Source organism: Acipenser ruthenus, chromosome 10 (assembly GCF_902713425.1).
Source record: "Acipenser ruthenus chromosome 10, fAciRut3.2 maternal haplotype, whole genome shotgun sequence".
Taxonomy (NCBI): domain Eukaryota; kingdom Metazoa; phylum Chordata; class Actinopteri; order Acipenseriformes; family Acipenseridae; genus Acipenser; species Acipenser ruthenus.
Window position 1 is genome coordinate 3,122,073 of NC_081198.1, and position 18,196 is coordinate 3,140,268.

General features: G+C 37.7%; 1 protein-coding gene and 1 long non-coding RNA gene across 4 annotated transcripts; one reads left to right on the forward strand and one right to left on the reverse strand.

Annotated features, from left to right (window-relative positions):
* Nucleotides 1-1,962: 1,962 nt before the first annotated feature.
* Nucleotides 1,963-6,846, reverse strand: LOC117405534 (uncharacterized). Its single transcript, XR_004544869.3, has 3 exons — nt 6,671-6,846; nt 5,875-6,053; nt 1,963-3,163 (listed from the first exon to the last, which is right to left on the reverse strand). It is a non-coding gene; the product is annotated as an uncharacterized LOC117405534 (long non-coding RNA).
* Nucleotides 6,847-8,561: 1,715 nt separating this feature from the next.
* LOC117400262 (adenylate kinase 4, mitochondrial-like) lies at nt 8,562-16,885 on the forward strand. Of its 3 annotated transcripts, none has more exons than XM_059031509.1 (7): nt 8,562-8,670; nt 9,967-10,129; nt 11,054-11,173; nt 12,078-12,250; nt 13,249-13,367; nt 13,812-13,936; nt 14,989-16,885. In XM_059031509.1, the coding sequence occupies exons 1-7, from the start codon at nt 8,635-8,637 to the stop codon at nt 15,192-15,194; spliced, it is 942 nt and encodes a 313-aa protein (XP_058887492.1). In that variant the 5' UTR covers nt 8,562-8,634; the 3' UTR covers nt 15,195-16,885. The 3 variants fall into 3 exon arrangements, with proteins under 3 accessions (XP_058887492.1, XP_058887493.1, XP_033855815.1); XM_033999924.3 differs by lacking the exon at nt 8,562-8,670 and adding an exon at nt 9,036-9,464; XM_059031510.1 differs by lacking the exon at nt 13,812-13,936 and having other exon boundaries at nt 8,567-8,670.
* Nucleotides 16,886-18,196: the final 1,311 nt, after the last annotated feature.

Here is an 18,196-nt window from a genome sequence, read left to right on the forward strand (position 1 = left end):
TTTTACTGGAGCAATCTAGGTAAAGTACCTTGCTCAAGGGTACAGCAGCAGTGTCACCCCACCTGGGATTGAACCAACGACCCTCCGGTCAAGAGTCCAGAGCCCTAACCACTACTCCACACTGTACCTTGACAAATTGCGTTAGGAAGCAGTCATTTGTCATTTCCACCATTTCAATTTCGTCCGTCGTGCTTTCCCATTTTATATGGGGGAAGTTGAAAGCCCCCATTAGTATGGCTTCTCCTTTGCTACATGCATTTCTGATGTCATTGTATAAGTTTATTCTGCTCGGCGTCTGAATTTGGCAGTCTATAGTCTGCTCCTATTATTACGCCCTTTGAATTTTTGTCCATTATTCTGACCCATATTGATTCGGCATTGTTTTCTTTGTCCAGATTTAACACCTGGGCTTCAAGACTATTTCTTATGTACAGCGCTACCCCTCCGCCTCTTCTGTCCTGCCTGTCTTTCCTATACAGTGTATACCCACTAATATTATATTCATCTCCATCACACTCAGACAACCGTTTCTGTAACACCTATCACATCGTAGTTACTTGTTAGTGCAGTAGCTTCTGAGACTTCTAGCACTTAGATAAATACATTTAATGGCTATCTTACCCGAGTTGTTGCCCTTGTTTGATGTGGTCTCCCTTCTGTTTTTTTGATGAGCTTGGTGCATCAGGATCAAAAGGACTGGATCAAATTCTGCATTAAAAAGGCTTCCTAAAAACAAAACCGTACGTGTATCGAATGTTGAATGCGAGTTCCCTTTGAGTTCTGTACACCGAGGAACAATTGGAGGAAGGAGCTCTCATTAAAGTTCATCATCCTGTATCAAAAGGGAAGTTTTAAAGGTTAAACAGTCCCTGAGGTAGATCTTATATTTGAAAGGCTCTGATTGAACTGTGCAATTGTTCAGTTGAGTCAAATCAGTTTATAAGAAGAACCTCAACTAAAATAAATAAGTGGGTTAGGTAAGGTAGAGTTGGTTTTATCAGCTATAGTACGTCAATCTGTACCATATCTGTACTGATCATCCAGTTATGTCAGATGTGCTACATTAAGTTCCTTGCCTAAAAGTTTGACGCTTGGTCACCAGGTGGCACTGTGTTCTATGTAAAATGCCATTAGAATTGTTTTCTTCACATCTACAATAATTCCACTTAAGCAGGCTTTTTCAAAGGCAGTTCTTGACAAATGCTGATACAAACATCTTATATACTGTACTATATTACTACTGGTTATTGTTTAGCTGTTCACTAAACATTTAAACTTTAATTCAGTGCATTATTCCTACTTGAAGTTCTCTTTAGTACATTCTCTATTGCTATAACTAAAAATGGGGCTCACAGTTAATTTACACCTTACATCATCGTTCAGGAGTATTCATTCATCAAGCTAACTTTATCCTAAACAGTCGTTTACCACAGATTAGAAGGTTGTGGTAGTTATTTCAGGGTACCACTGACATGCTTTGCCATGGTAGAATCACAGGTTGCATAAAGTGTTTAGCTACAGTGGAAATATAATACGAAAGAACCACAGTTACCACAAAGTCTTTTTTCATGGAAACCCAAACATGTAGCCAGACAAGACCATTTGTTAAATTTGACAGTTTCTTACACAAGACTCAAAATCGAAAGTCAGGAAACATCCAATGGAGAGTAAATAAGATGAGTTTGGTTTTGCTTTCTGATCTTACATATTAAAACCGTGTTGTTTGATATTAGTATTTCTAGACTCCGAGGTAGAAAAAGGTTTTCCCCATTTTGCAGTTACTTGGCACTATTCCTTTTAGTGCAGTACGTGTGGCAAAACAACCTTAACTTCAGTTATTTATTCGGTGAAATTAAGTTTACAATGTATATTTTAGTAAATGTTATTAACCAACGCACACCTGTATTCCCAGTATAGTAAAAACCACAAAACTAATGTAAATGGGGAATAATACCAAGAAGAAAGTTTCTTCATCTTTTATCTAACACCTGTTCCTTTCATCCCAGTGTTAATGATTTTTACAGCTACAGGTTACATTACAGAACAAATGAAAAAATAAAACAACTATACATTCAGCAGTGAATGTGAGACTGCAGAGTAGACACTAGCCGTTGATTTACTAGTGAGCTGGTGCATTAACAACCACATAAATCAAAGCTGTAAAATATCTCTTTTTTTAACACACTAGTACTGGCCATTATGCAAATAGGTCATTTCCTTTATCTAAGCAGGGCTGGGACACGCTGGCCCTTCCTCACTAGGGCCAGGATTAAATCCAGATCACGGCAGCACCATATCTGCTATAAAGAATAGCTATGGCACCGCCGTACATTTTGATTTAATTCAGGGCCGGGTCTTTGATCCAACCGTGTTCTTATCTGAGCCAACTAAACATCCACCCCCGTTTCGAAATCAGGCAACTAATTCATTATGCCTGATAAACTTGGTGTAGAACCATGCGCCTGATATCCAGAAAGCAGAATCTGAAATCTGGTCATTCTGTACACATACAGTGGCACCAAAAATAATCCAGACAGTAGCAGCTATACGAGTAAATAATGTTCCCAGGAAACCGAAGTACCTATGATCTGCGTCGAAATGTTTATTTAAACAGTCAGTTTAAGGGACATACAATGAAAGGTTAAATAATATAATACAAGTAAAAGGGACATGTGAAACAAGCAGAATTGCAGAATTTGTAGTTATATGATCACTTTCTGATTTTATAAATTAAAAAAGAGCTGCACTATCATGACATCTTAGTGGGAAATATGAGTGGAACGGAAGCAGATGAAAGTATAGCAATTGTCTACAAAACAAAATACATTAGTAATAAAAGTTATAATATAAAATGCACAGCGCAAATAAAAACATGATTTACAAAAACGGTTTGCTTTCATTTCCTTTAGCTGCTCAGCACCTGATGAGTTCGGTTTCGCATTACGCCTTGTCTCCTGTGCCAAGAGGGCTGCCATCCTTCAGTTATCACAGTACTGTACTTTTAAGATGGACAGCATCAGCACTGAGATAACTGAGCCAGGGCAGCCTGTCACATCAAGCAGCCGCCCCTGCTGTCCAATGGGAACACTGTTCCATAGTCACCGTGACAACCCAAGAGAAACCAGATCCGTTCATTGCAGTCCTCCTGACACACATTCCGATTCTGAGGAGAACACCACACAGCATTTTAGTATAAAATAATGATAATGCACTCTAAATACAAAATCAATATCATCTGTAACTCAGCCTTACTGTGTGGCTAATATACATTGTGTAATAAATGTATTACCTATTGGTTGACAGTTCTACAGTACAGAATTGTGAATGTTGTGGCAATTCTTCTGCTGTACCACTGACTTGTCTAATTGAATTTTGAATTTTGAAATTTGTCTGGTTATAATCTTAATGGATCCAATAAATAGCTTTGTAATAGGGTCATTGGATTTCCTGCTAATACAGGGAGTTACTGGCAAAAACTGTTTCCCCAACACATTTACAAGAATATTTTATGATGCAAGGTTAAGGGCTAATTCAATGCGTATGTTTCAAATGGTGGTCTCTATTACATTTCACTGTTACTTACAGTACTTGCAGAGTTATAATGTCTTAATATTTTTGGAGCCCTATATATATATATATATATATATATATATATATATATATATATATATATATATATATATATATATATATATATATATCTATCTATCTTTGACTGTATACTTTTATGTATCTCTGTTCACAGCAACCTCTCGGTTGCATTATGTGCCTGTAGCTCCCCCTAGTCATCATTCAGTGATTACAGTAATACTGCATCTCAGTTCTTCTTTGACATCAGTAGAAGAGACATCTGTCTATAGACAACAAAACTGAATCCTTGCTGCGAAGATGCATCAAATCACAACTGTAATAGCGATCAGAAAAATACAAAGAGAACTCCTGCAATTGCCAAAAATATAAATTATTATTATTATTCACAGTTTTGGTTTTGTTGTTTGAGGCAGTAGAAAGAGATTGGCGCCGTGGATCCTGTCGCTACTCACTGAAGCTTTCCTGAGCTTTAAGAATAGGAGTCTGCTGTTCATTAGCACTACAGTACCATGCAAGCGGAAGGGCTGATAAGCACTGGCATGCTGGAATTCAGGGCTTTGTGGCTACAGTTCAGAAGCAAAACACAGCAGCAAACAATGGAAACCTGCTGCCATTTCAGACAGCTCAACACACACTTCAAACGTTACTTAGCACCTCTTCACCAGTCCAGAACCTACGGTGGCTCATTGAGGACATGGAAAAAAAAGTGTTAGAAGTTATAAGATATGTTATCTTGCTCTCAACATTGTTTGAAATGTTGAGATCCTGCGATCATTTCTCTCGTGATCTCAACATAACACATTTCTACCCCCCCCCCCCGTCCTTAATGAGCCACCATTAGAACCAGAAGAGACAGCATTAAAATATCATCTATCTGCAAGCTCTTCTGCTGGATTTCTTTTAAATCACTTTACAGTACCAGGGAATCCACCTGGACTGCATCAAATCACATAATTATCAGGGCAATTCATGTATAACCAAGGACAGGTGGCTGGTGCAATGCAGTGCCGCCGCTTCTGCTGTGATCTATTCCTTGAGGGGTATAGGCTGATCTAATCACCCCCCCCCCCCCCCACCCCCCACCCCCCCCCGTGTAATAACTGGCTAGATAACTACTAATTAAATAAACCAGAGGGCAGCAGAGAGCGACATGTTTATAATTTTCCATACAAACCGGCAAGAGCCATTACCAATAAATAATTGCTAATGATGAAGACAGTACTCTAAAAACAAAAAAGGTAATGGACTTATTAAGGGGTATATCTGTAGACTCAAACAAATCTTAATGTACTAAAAGCACCTACAAAGTTGATTCTGAACATCCTGACTACTTTCTGGGCAGATGTTCTGTGCGGGATCTCACTAATTAACGTCCTTACCATTAATCACGTTGGGATACCCAGTTCGCTGGATACATCTTATTGCATTTCCAGTAGGTCCCTGCCTATGATTTACATGTGCAATTAACCCCTAAGGGGCAAATATTTATTTTAGTTTTGACAACAGAACCAGTTTAGTAGTTACTGGGATGATAAAGTAAACTGCTTCTTTTTGTTTTACAGTTTATGAATGTTTGTAAATGTGTCTCCACACTAAACAAACTCTCCTTTCTACTGAAAGTTTAACTTGGTAAAAGCACAATATCACAGTTCAGTGAAATGCACACAACATTGGGCTGGATTTATTTGCAATTTTTAAAAACATCAGGTCAGGTCTGTTCATTTGTCTCTTTGTTTTAGATATTTGCCTTTAAAATTGGAACACACTCATTGTTTTAAAAACAGGAATAAGTTTAACAAAAAAACAAAGTTATTGCATCTTGTTCTGTCTTTACTAAATTTGGACCATACTCAGAAAAGTCAATAACTAGAAGTACTAGTTAAACATATTTTGCAAGTCAACATGTACATTCATTACACATTTAAATCATGCAATACACATTGTATTAATCAAATCAATGCACACCATACTGTTACAATAAGTAGATCTCTGTAGTGTTCTGATAGTGAAAACCTGGGTATCCAGTTATGGTAACCTTACTATTTAAAAAAAATAAAAAAAATTAAAAAAAAAAGATTTCACACTCCTGTCCTCATAGACTTTTCTAGAACACACTGCTTATTTGTACATTGGAGAATGTTTACTTAAATATAGTGATTGTATCGTTTTTATTATTATTATTATTATTATTATTATTATTATTATTTAATCTATATTTTTTCTTCTTTAGTGGCTTCTAGAACAAACCAGGGGGCGTATTATAGCATGATAGAATATACATACCAGCAATGCGGATCTGTCTGAACCTGGCCCGAGACCACCCTGGACTCTGTAACCAGTATCCCAGTCCGAGTCTCCCTCCGCAGCCTCCTCCCCCCCAGGACTCCGCCCTCTTTGCTGGATCCTTCATGTAAACAACTCAATTTCTTATGTTTGCCATCACAGGACATTTTAAGGGTCAGCTGCCAAAAAAAAATTAACAATAACAACTGCGCAATCATGAAAGCAAACGGGAAGCAGCACCACCACCAAAAAATACAGCTGTCCATTTGTACTACCGTTTATATTCGGTTTCATTGCTAAACTGCATAGTCCACACTTAAATAACAAGTTATACAGTTAAGATACTGCAGTCTGTACATACTAGCTTATACTGAAATTAAACATCTAGTCAGTGAGAAAAGGACGTTCACAATAAAAAGCGGTATCATTTTATATATTTTATCAAAAAAGTAACCAATGATATAATTAAGCATGATTAAATTAGACGCTTTGAATGCCTAGTATGATACTGCGAGTTGTCTCGCTGTTGGTGGCGAAGTATAAATCATGCATTGATCGCACATGTAAAAAACAAAATTAAAGACAAAAAAAATAATAACACTATCCGTCATTATATAATTAAGAAGACAAGACAAATGTTGCATTTTGAGATATGGTGTGTGCAGCCAAATTCTAACGCCCAGTACTGTGTTAACACACCCCCTACGCAGCCAAAATGGTAAACAAACCCGTTAAAAACAAGTTCAAACCCGTTTATATTCATCTTTCTCTATATCGTATTAGTACTGACACCCACCGTCTCAGACCCCCGCTTTCCCCCTCGGTTTTCCCGTTTCTTCCACGTGTTTGGAGCAATATTTTCTAATGACGCAGCAACACCACTTGGAACAACGTGATTATCGCCATTTTTTGTTGTTATTGAAATCTAGTCTCGGAGCCATGTGACAGATATACGAAGATGGAAAGAAAAAACTTCCGGGTCTCATGACCTTTTAAGAGAAAGAACACAGATTTATTTTTAGGACGCTAAAATACGCGTTAAAAAAATGTTTGCGTGTAGGTGGCAATAACAAAAAACCTTACTGTATCAAATGCTGACTACTGTACTATATTAATAATAATAATAATAATAATAATAATAATAATAATAATAATAATAATAATAATAATAATAATAACAATAATACATTTTTAAAAAATGTATTTATGGAATTAATAATTAAGTCAAACCACTGCTGGTATGTACCAGGTGGCTCTTCTCATACTAAACAAACAAACAAACAAAAAAAACCTTACAATTTTTATTCTGTTTCCCTGGTGGGCATTCACGAATCTGCACGACCCCAATTCTTCCAGAAACATTCCGCATTCGACAGCTCTGTTTTGAAGAATGCTACAGTTGGGTTGGTAACAACGTGCGGTATTTGGAGCAGTGGAAAGCAGGGGGGCATTCTACGCGGCAGTATATCCGTTGTGTGGCTGTAGCTTGGTACTTCAAATTGGAAATTATTCAATCTTTTCCAAATGAAAAGACCTGTTAACGTTACAAAACTATAGACAATCACAGCAGGTATTTAATTGAAGGCGGCTGAGTTTATTTATTTACACATTTTGAAACCTGCAAGGTTGTTTTTTTTAGTACCTTTTGAAATAATGATGAAATTTACACTTTGGAGTAAAAGTTTTGAAAATCAGCCACAATAACAAATTGATTTAGCATCTGCGGCATTCCAATACAATTGTACAATAAGCAATAGAATATTTGAAAAGAAAACCCCAAATTGTAATCTAATAGTTAGTCACCTGGACAATGTTAACATTTACCAGTAATAAGTGACACATTACTGTTAAAGTCCCAACCTATCAGAAACCTTTATGTTAAGCCTTTAGCTATTACCAGTTTTTAAACACTTGTCGCACACTGTCAGTGTTGAAACACACTGTCCTGTATACTAAGATAAATTAAGTTGCATACATTTTCACATGGTGCTGTGCTATTCTGTGCAAATGTGTTTCATAAAACATTTAAATGCAGCTATATTCATAGTTTACTGATACATATTAAAAACAAATGGTTGCATGTTTAAATATGTGTGGAAGAAACATGATTACGTTTTTTAAATATTCCCTTACAGAAATACATATATTTCTAATTATCTATCTATCTATCTATCTATCTATCTATCTATCTATCTATCTATTTCTGATATAGTCGACTTTCACTGTGATATATATATATATATATATATATATATATATATATATATATATATATATATGTAATTAGATTACAGATTAGATTACAAATTGGACAGACAAGGGTGTTACTGCTTACAAGAATTTATTTTTTTTGTCATTTGTTTTTGTAAATTATTACTTTATGTATTTTTGTAGGAAACCCTTTTTCAAAGTCTGAAAAACAAATGTAGTCTTTCAAAGAAAACACGTCACACGGTTTGTTTTTCCTTTTTTATTTAACATTTGTATTCAGGAATCAATTATTATGGATGACTCTAACTTCAGGGGATCAGAAGGAATATAACTTATGGAGCTGTGTTTCAAGTAATAATATAATACTGTAAGGTAAAGCTGTTTTCTAAAGTACTACCACTCTCTTGAAGATGAGCACAGTATTGAGGCCCACCTGAGCTTCCTATAAGAGGAGTGCCAGAAGACTCGACCGAATTATGCTCAAATAATTGACAGAGCAGCAAGAGCAGCACCATCAAGCCAGTCTAAAGGACACCAATCGTGGACACTATGGGACAATATCCATGGTTAAAAATGCCTAAATTAGTAAGTACCCTTACCAGAATTGTTCTTTTTAACGTATATTTTGAAATATATATACATTTTGAACCCTGTTTCGTGCACCTCATTTCAAAAATAAGAAAGTTAGCACAATTGTAGGCTGGTTGGTGGGATACAGATGTCTTGCATCTAAAGGGTTAATTATTCCCACAAGTGAAACATTCACCTAACATGTGAATCTTAGATGTATCGCTCCGATGCCATCCCAATGCCTCACAAGAAATTCATAATTTGAGGTAGATTTTTTCAGGTAATGAAAGACAGCCTACCGATTAACTTGACAGACCAGTAGTAATTTGCATACTTGATCAGTTTACATAATTTATATCCTTTTCAACTTGTCGCAAGCAATAGCTGCAGGAGTGACATGTTTTAAACGTGATAACTGATGTGTGCTGTTGTTTTTATTTGCTGAACAATCAGTATATATATTTTTTACAGTAAGTTACGACTATACATAGTATCGCGCTACAAAACCGAATGTTACCGAGAAACTACATATTCCAGAGTTCAGTCGCTGGTACAATTGTGTCCATGCGCAGCAAAGGTTACATACTTGCACGATGATGTGTTAAAAAGGAGTTTTTTAGCTGCGGAGGAGCAAGAAAACTGCTACCTCATTCATTTGAGTTGCAAAGACACTGTCTTAAAGATACAGTAAGAAGAGCAATTTCGTCGCTGGGAAGTTTAATATTTTACTCCTCGCTCTTAATAATTTCCATTTGAATAACAAACGCCATTTTGCAGAAAAAAACCCAAAAAAACACAAGGATTAAGAGGTAAGATTACTTTGTTCCCCCCCTCAGAAACAGACAAACGTTTTAGCTGTGTAATGCTGAAAACTGGACGAGTTTTACTTAAAAAGTTTATTGGCAAAGTATTCAACTCCAGTTTTGCACCACATAACCTTAGAAATGAATGTTTGTTGAAATTGTAAAGAAGTAAGTGAAAACCTATGAGAGCATCTGCACAAGTGTATTCCTTTATTTGACAGCGTTACATAATGGTGTTACTGTTCGCTGTAACTTATTTTGCATATTACATTTTAAGGTAAAGAATGTATTGGTTGTCTAAAAACTTTTTCTAAAGAAAAAATTAAGTACATCAACTAAAAATGATCATTGGCTTTTATTTATTTAGCTCTGATTGTGTAATTAATTAGCATAATTCTATTTACAGCCTTAAGTGTAATGCATGTATAACTTGTTGCCAAAAAAATGCACCTCTTGAGTCGTACATTTACAGTGCTTTGCAAAACATATGTATTATATTTACAAATAGGTCATTTTGAAGAGCAGGATGGCAGATAAATTGTTCCGAGCTGTCATTTTGGGCCCGCCCGGCTCTGGGAAGGGGACCATCTCTCAAAGGATAGCCCAATGCTTTGGCCTGCAGCATCTGTCCAGCGGGGATTTCTTACGAGAAAACATCACAGCGAACACCGGTGGGTTTGCAGTCTGTGTGGCGCTAGCGCGTAAAATCGCAGTTCTCATCGACTCTTAATAACGTCATCACTGTACGTGTTTGGATGCACAGAGCTGGTTCAGCAGGGAAGCATTATTCCTGTACCCTTTTTGAATCGATCTATCTGGTTGAATTAGAATAAGACGAGAGGTGGATTTAGCAGGTATCATTGTAATACATGTACTGTATACGTTTACTGTGCATATTTTCTTGCACAGTAGCTTATTGCAAGTTTTGTTATTTATATTTAGTTAATGAGCAGGGAGCTATAAAAAGCAAATGGTATGTGACCTGTGTTTGTGATTTTCAAAAGCGGTCAGCCATTCCAAATTGGGAGAAAATTATTTATTTTATTATTTGTTTATTTAGCAGACGCCTTTATCCAAGGCGACTTACAGAGACTAGGGTGTGTGAACTATGCATCAGCTGCAGTCACTTACCACTACGTCTCACCCAAAAGACGGAGCACAAGGAGGTTAAGTGACTTGCTCAGGGTCACACAATGAGTCAGTGGCTGAGCTGGAATTTGAACAGGGGACCTCCTGGTTACAAGCCCTTTTCTTTAACCACTGGACCACACAGCCTACCAAATTATAAAAATAATTGGCAACGACTAATTTTATAAAAAAAAATAAAATAAAATAAAAAAGTTACTATCGCGCACTATTTAGCGTGTGTGAATTGATTATTAATGGGTATTGGGCACACCAACAAGAGTTTTACAGCACCCAAGCTTTTATGCTTTATCAGTATGTTTGGTCAATGCATTCTCTGTGATACCTGTTTAGAAATGACTGCCTTGTTGAATGCTTAGGCACGTTGGTTTCATAGAAACAAACCTGTTCAGCTGTTTTTAGTCATCATTGTTGCTATGTGTCTGACTCATTTGTTATTCCCTTTACAGAGGCGGGAGTATTGGCAAAGCGATACATAGAACAAGGCCTTTTGGTGCCAGATCATGTTATAACACGTTTAATGTTAACCAGACTGGAGAAAATAACAAGACAAAGCTGGCTTCTGGATGGTAAGTAGGAGTACTTAGAAAGCAGTCCGTTTGATAGCACTCAATTCCATCTTCCCGTTGCCTCCATATTAATTATGACAGTGGCAGCATGGCTAATAATATCTCAAAAGATCAGGCCTGTCATCTGCCTTGTTGATCTATTATTTAACAATTATTGTATTACGCTGCTAAGAATCTAACTATAGGTGTAGACAGCAGTCCAGGTAAGCTGTGTACCTGCAGTTTTTATGCATTAAAAAATATGAAATGCTCACTAAATCTAAATTTAATACGTAAAAACATGCATAACAATTTTGCTGCACAGCTTGTCAGCCTCCCCTAATGTGTGGTCATTCAGATTTTGGGAGTTTTTTCCAGAAACAGCCTGTGTTTGAAAAGGACAGGTTAGTAAAAAAAATGCGACAGAGCCTTTTACAAGTTGGATATTAGACAGGTAAGAAATGAAATGTTCAGGCAAAAAAGAACAGCCTCCTTTCTGTGTGTGTGTGTGTACTGTAACTGAAGAAGATGAAAACTTACACCACTGTTTATTAACAAGTTCAAAATGAATAGCATGCCGAGAAAAAAAGGGTTAACTTCCGAAAGAAACAGAACCACACACACTGTGTTTAATCTGCAGAGAAATAACCAAAGAATCCCTTCAAAACAGAACATTTCCAAAGCTGAATACACATATACCATTTATGCCAAGCCACAAAATCGCAATCGTCCCTCTGGTTTTTTTTTTATGGACATATTATTTGCTAATGTATTTCTTTTTCTTTCAAATCACAATATGCAGGTAACAACATGTGAAGTTCAATGTTGTTTTGCTGTGACTGACCGGTGCAACTCTCGGTTTAAAAACGTACCCTTGCATTAACCTGAAGCAGAGTCCCGTGAGCTCTTGTGTTTTATTGAGCAGGTTTTCCGCGCACACTCGTGCAGGCAGAAGCTCTGAACAGCACCTGCGATGTTGATGTTGTGATTAGCCTGAACGTTCCCTTTGAGACCCTGAAAGAAAGGCTGAGCACGCGCTGGGTCCACCCCACTAGTGGAAGAATGTACAACATGGAGTTCAACCCGCCGCACATACACGTAAGGCAGGCTCACCATCTTGTGTTGTTTCCACTCTCCTCTATTTAACAAGGTGCACAAAGTCTACTAGATTGATTTAAAGAGTGGTGGAGAAAAAAAACTGTCCAGCCACTCTTTAGAATATGAATACAGGGCTTTATCGCCGTTATGCAAATCAGACATCTAAATGTATGGCTCTTTAGTGTAACAATGTTTGTAAAGTATATATATATATATATATATATATATATATATATATATATATATATATATATATATATATATATTTTTTAAATTTAGTCGTCACCAATTATTTTTACCCCGGTTTTCACCGCAATTTAGCATGCCCAATTATTACCTGTATCCCCGGCTCACCGCTCGCAACCCCCCCGCCGACTCAGGAAACGGAGGCTGAAACACGCGTCCTCCGAAACGTGCTCCTTCCAAGCCGTCATTTTTCGCACTGCAGATCCACAGCAATGCTGCCAGACCTATAGTGCCGGAGGACAACACAGATCTGGCGGCTCCGCTGCAGAGCCACAGGCGCCCTATCGGCCACAGGGGTCGCTGATGCGCGGTGAGCCGTGGATTCCCCTGCCGACCTAAGCCCTCCCTACCCGGGCAGCGCTCAGCCAATTGTGCGCCGCCCCCTAGGAACTCTCGGTCACGGTCAGCTGTGACATAGCCTGGATTCGAACCTGCGATCTCCAGGCTATAGGGCAGATCCTGCGAGGAGCGCCTTTACTGGATGCGCCACTCGGGAGCCCCCATTGAGATCATGTTAATGGTGGGACTCTGCTCTTACCAGCTTTACAGCCTAAAATATTATTAATAGTGGGAAAGTGTTGTACCCTCAGGGACGTTTCAGTGTTAAGGAGCTATTACTGAAGGACGGGGGATAGCAGTGAAAGTGCACACAATCAAGGGTTGGAAATGGATTTGAAATCTTTACCTAACCATGTACTCTTCTGACATACAGTGCATATTGGGTTGAGCTGTTTCTGTCTCTTTCTGCTCAGGGCATTGATGACGTCACTGGAGAGCCCTTAGTCCAGCATGAAGATGATAAACCGGATGTTGTTGCTGCACGGCTGAGAGAGTACAAGGGCATTGCAAAACCAGTCATAGATCTATACAAGTGAGTGCAATGGGCACATCTCTAATGTAAAGCTGTTGTGGTTTTTTTCACGTATATGGACCAGCACGACTTATTAACCTAAGAGCATGTGTAAGGGGCACTGTTATATGATTCTGTACCCTGTCGGTGAGATGAGATGAGCTTAAAAGCTCTCAGACTATGAATGCAGACGAGCCCAGCTCTTTTGCATTGTGGTTAAAACGCTTGCTTGCGGTGTGTGGGTTTGCCTCCACCCTGTTACACATGTCTGCACTCAAACAAATGGCAGATCTAATTTACAGAAATGTAAAATACACTTCTCCAGTTTCAGCTTTTCATAGCGCCTGCTTTTTCCTAATATGTAATTTCATACGTGTGTAATATCATTTTGTGTTTGTTCAGTATGATTCTCTATTTGTACTCGTATGATATTAACTGCCTCTGTTACTGTTGATTTTCTCATAGTGCACCTAAAGGGGATGCCTTTTCTATTCCTGAAAGTCATACACAGGACAGCAGTGCACACTATTCTATAAATGTCCTCACTCACATCATGTTTCTTCTCTGTGATCAAAATGTCACTGGCAGAAGTAAGACCTTTACCTCTTTGATGCATTTTCTCTTTTTCTACAACTCATCCCATTTTGAAGTTCAAGACCTTTAAAACATTACCTTGATCTCCCTTTGTGTGTAACGTTAGTCACGCTTCACTAAACGGTAATGACAAACCTGCAAGATGCACTAGGTAGAATCCAGTTCATTCAAAATGTCATTGGTCCTCTCGTAGTTCTTGCAGTGTTTTATCAGCTCCATTGTGCTTCTTTCCAGTGTGTGCCAATTTTGCCCTACAACCTGTAAGGTGTTAAAACGTGTTCACTTCTTATCCACAAAGACAGTGGACAGCATATTATCACCTTCGCGATGAAGGTCGTAACAAATGAATCAGATTACACCCGTGGGCAACAGCTTGGCTTCTAAAGGGTTATCAGTACATTGGATAATGCTCTGCGGTGCCAAAGGTAACGCAGGTCCTTTTTTAAAGACAACTTCAGAGGTACTTTTCATCACGTTGTTAAACATTAAATATGTAAAACATTACGACTAACATAGAAGCACATGCACATGCACACGCACATGCACACACACAAGCACGCACACACACATGCACACACACAAGCACGCACACACACATGCACACACACAAGCACGCACACACACATGCACACACAAGCACGCACACACATGCACACACACACGCGCACGCACACGCACACATACACATGAACACACACACACACAAGCACGCACACACACATGCACACACACAAGCACGCACACACACATGCACACACACAAGCACGCACACACACATGCACACACACAAGCACCCACACACATATGCACATGCACATGCACACGCATACACACACAAAACTCTTACCTGATTGCACTTAAACACTGTCGCTTGGACTTGGGGAGGAGATTTAGAAAGAAAACAGAGAATATGATGTGAATGAAAGAGTGGGATTAAAATAATATCTAATTCACTTTCCTTGGCTGTCCTATTTACTTGTACTCTACTAATAACTGCCCTGGAATCATGTCCAGCCCTTTAAAAATATAGTGTTGTCTTTTCTCACAGGAAGGAAGGTGTTCTACACTCCGTTTCGGGAACAGAAACCAACAAGATCTGGCCCTACATTTATTCACTGCTGTGCACCAAGATCACTCCAGTGGACCCAGAAGAGTCACAGCACTCCCCTCCTCTGTACAGCCAATAGGGAGCAGATACAGATAAGGACAGGACTGTATGTTAAAAGAAGTCTCCTACGACAGCCCATATCATAGATAAATCCAACATCTGTCTTGTAGATAAACAAATTACTATTTTTTTGTTGAACATCATCACTGTTAAATTGCCCTCTTTAAGCGTACAGCTGAAATTGACCTGTTACAGCCTTGTTTCCTGAAATAATGGCAGTTTAAAAGAAACCAGTATTTTATGCAATTATGTATTGCTGTGGAATCTTATATTCCTCTTGCATTACCTTTAGAAAAACATACATACATACACACACACACATACACATACATACATGCATACATACATACATATATACACATACGTTCACGCATACATACATACATACATACATACACACTAGCTTTCTAAGAAATAAGATGTTTTGCAGAAGTTCTTGTTGAAGTAACGAACAAGTGGTTAAAGTGACTTATATCTGCATTTTATTCTTTAACAAGACTTGCCAACAGTGCAGATGCATCTGCTATAGCTCAGCACACAGGTACAGTGGATAGACCAGTTCACCCTTCAGGGGTTGGAGTTACTGCATTGTAATGTGTTAGCTTCATTTTCTCAAAATCACTTGCTAGATTTTCATAGACCACCCTCCTAGTCAGATGATCCTAGGTTGTTCACTGACCTGCTTGATACTTTGTCAACACTTTCTAGAATTCCTTCAGATTAATATTCAAACCGACTGTGAAGTGCTGAGTCACTGAGCTGCCGTTAATGTGGCATCGGTGTTACTAAAAATCTCACGTGTTTCAGACAGGTTTACAGGATATGCATTACATTACCTTTGCTGTCTCCAGTGTTGTCCGTATGGCAGCATTATATTTTTGAACACACATCATGGGTCATGAATCAACTAGGGAATACATTTCTCAACATTTACTCTGGAGCGTTCGCCACGAAAAATAGGATTGCAGTGTATCCATATCACTCTCCCTCCTGCAACAATGCCTGTTTCCTCTTCCCACAATACACTACTCATTTATATCAGAGCACCAGCTTTGTTGCAGGAGGGAGCATGTATGGGATACACCGCAATGTGTAGAAGTTAAAAAAAAAAAATCCCTAGTTTATTTAACTATGATACAGAAAACGTCAAGGAACATGTTTCTTATAAACACTGCAGGATGTTCTGGAACGATTTAAGGGGATGTTCTAACCAAAGAATAGAAACAAAATGGTGGATGGATGTCACTATTGAGTTGAGCTGAAGAAGTAAATGTTTTTCACATGCAATATGTTTTTGATACCTAAAGAAAAACAGTATATATGTTTATAAATACTATACTAAAGGACTGTATAACAAACGTTAGGGGAAAAATAAATGTCATTTTATTTAACTGTTTTAATTAGACCAAGCTTATTACTTTGACTTGACGACTTTAACTTTTCATAGCCATATCTTAATTTGTGAATATGGGTCCAGTTTTATTTTAATTTTTGTGTATATATTTTAGAGTCTTTATTTAGCAGTGTTATGATGTGTAATTTAGAAGCACAGCAGGATAGTTAATACTGCTCATTGGAACAAGACAAAATGTAAACGATTAGTAAGCATTCTGGAAAGCAGGTCATGTGTCATTATTCCTACAAATACTCAGAAATACTACACATTTCTCACACAAACTCTGCTAGGTTATTTTAATTATGTCTGTAACAGCGTATCTCCTTGATTTGATATCTGTAATTGTTAGTTTAAAATAAAACATTGCATACTGTTTCACAAGCTGTACAAGTATGCATGCGTTGCTGTTTCTTTATATAATCTGTTGTGCAATATATATATATATATATATATATATATATATATATATATTATTTTGGCGTTGGTGGAGTCCTACTGATACAAAGGTGTAAAAATGAATACAATTATTTTCTCAAGATTTGTGACCGTGTGTGCTGATTTAAAACAAAAAACAAAGTGATTCACCCAAAGGCAGGAACCATCTCAAGAGGGTAACTGGAAATGTAAAATGACATTCTGAAAATAATTTTTGTGTATGAATTCCATATCACAGCCGTCACTCAAGGTTATTTAAATGAGCATGTATTACAGAAGAATTTTAAAAACAGGAAATACCTGAGTTACTGATATAGCTGTATTAGCCCGCTGGAACACAACGTGTTATAAAACATTACTACAGAATGCTCGGGTATGTAGCCAAAAGTGTAGAGTACAAATCTAAGGAGGTTATGGGGAGGTTGTGTAATGCACAGGTGAGACTGAAGTGTGTTTTAATGTCAATTTGTGGGTCACTTGAGTAGTCGTTTTTTTAAATGGAATTATTTATCACACGCTTTTAACATGTTGTGTGTGTATGTCAACAGAAAAAAGCGTACGTTCATAATAATGCTGCCGTCTACTGCCCTGCAATTCATCTCTGTGGTAAGGACCAAGGGGCACCTATTAACCAAGATGATTTTACAAATGATTAAAAAGCATTTTATCTGGTAAGTCCACTACCGATGTATTAGCTATGCAAGCATCTGTAGGGCAGCAGTGTGGAGTAGTGGTTAGGGCTCTGGACTCTTGACCGGAGGGTCGTGGGTTCAATCCCCAGTGCTGCTGTACCCTTGAGCAAGGTACTTTACCTAGATTGTTCCAGTAAAAACCCAACTGCATAAATGGGTAATTGTATGTAAAAATAATGTGATATCTTGTAAGTCGCCCTGGATAAGGGCGTCTGCTAAGAAATAAATAATAATAATAATAATAATAATAATAATGCATCTGTGGAAATGATACAGATACGTTCAGGAAATCAATCGCATTCAGGGCAATAACTAGTCACTGGTTATTGATGATTACCTTTGTATGAATCCAAGCAGCCAGACTCAAGGATATGATGATGTAACCCAAAGACATTTTGTTATTTTATTATATGTATGTATTTAGTATTTTTTATATGGACATGCTAAATTACTATGCTTTACAATAATTCCATGTGCGTTACCATGTTATATCACTGTATTATTATTATTATTATTATTATTATTATTATTATTATTATTAGTAGTAGTAGTAGTAGTAGTAGTA

What these genes read in the sequence shown, in the direction of transcription:
- LOC117400262 (XM_059031509.1), top strand. Translation starts at nt 8,635, where the DNA reads ATGGGACAATATCCATGGTTAAAAATGCCTAAATTA. An exon ending in TCAACCCGCCGCACATACAC is followed by an intron (nt 12,251 to 13,248) that starts GTAAGGCAGGCT and finishes CTTTCTGCTCAG; the next exon opens with GGCATTGATGACGTCACTGG. An exon ending in TCAAAATGTCACTGGCAGAA is followed by an intron (nt 13,937 to 14,988) that starts GTAAGACCTTTA and finishes CTTTTCTCACAG; the next exon opens with GAAGGAAGGTGTTCTACACT.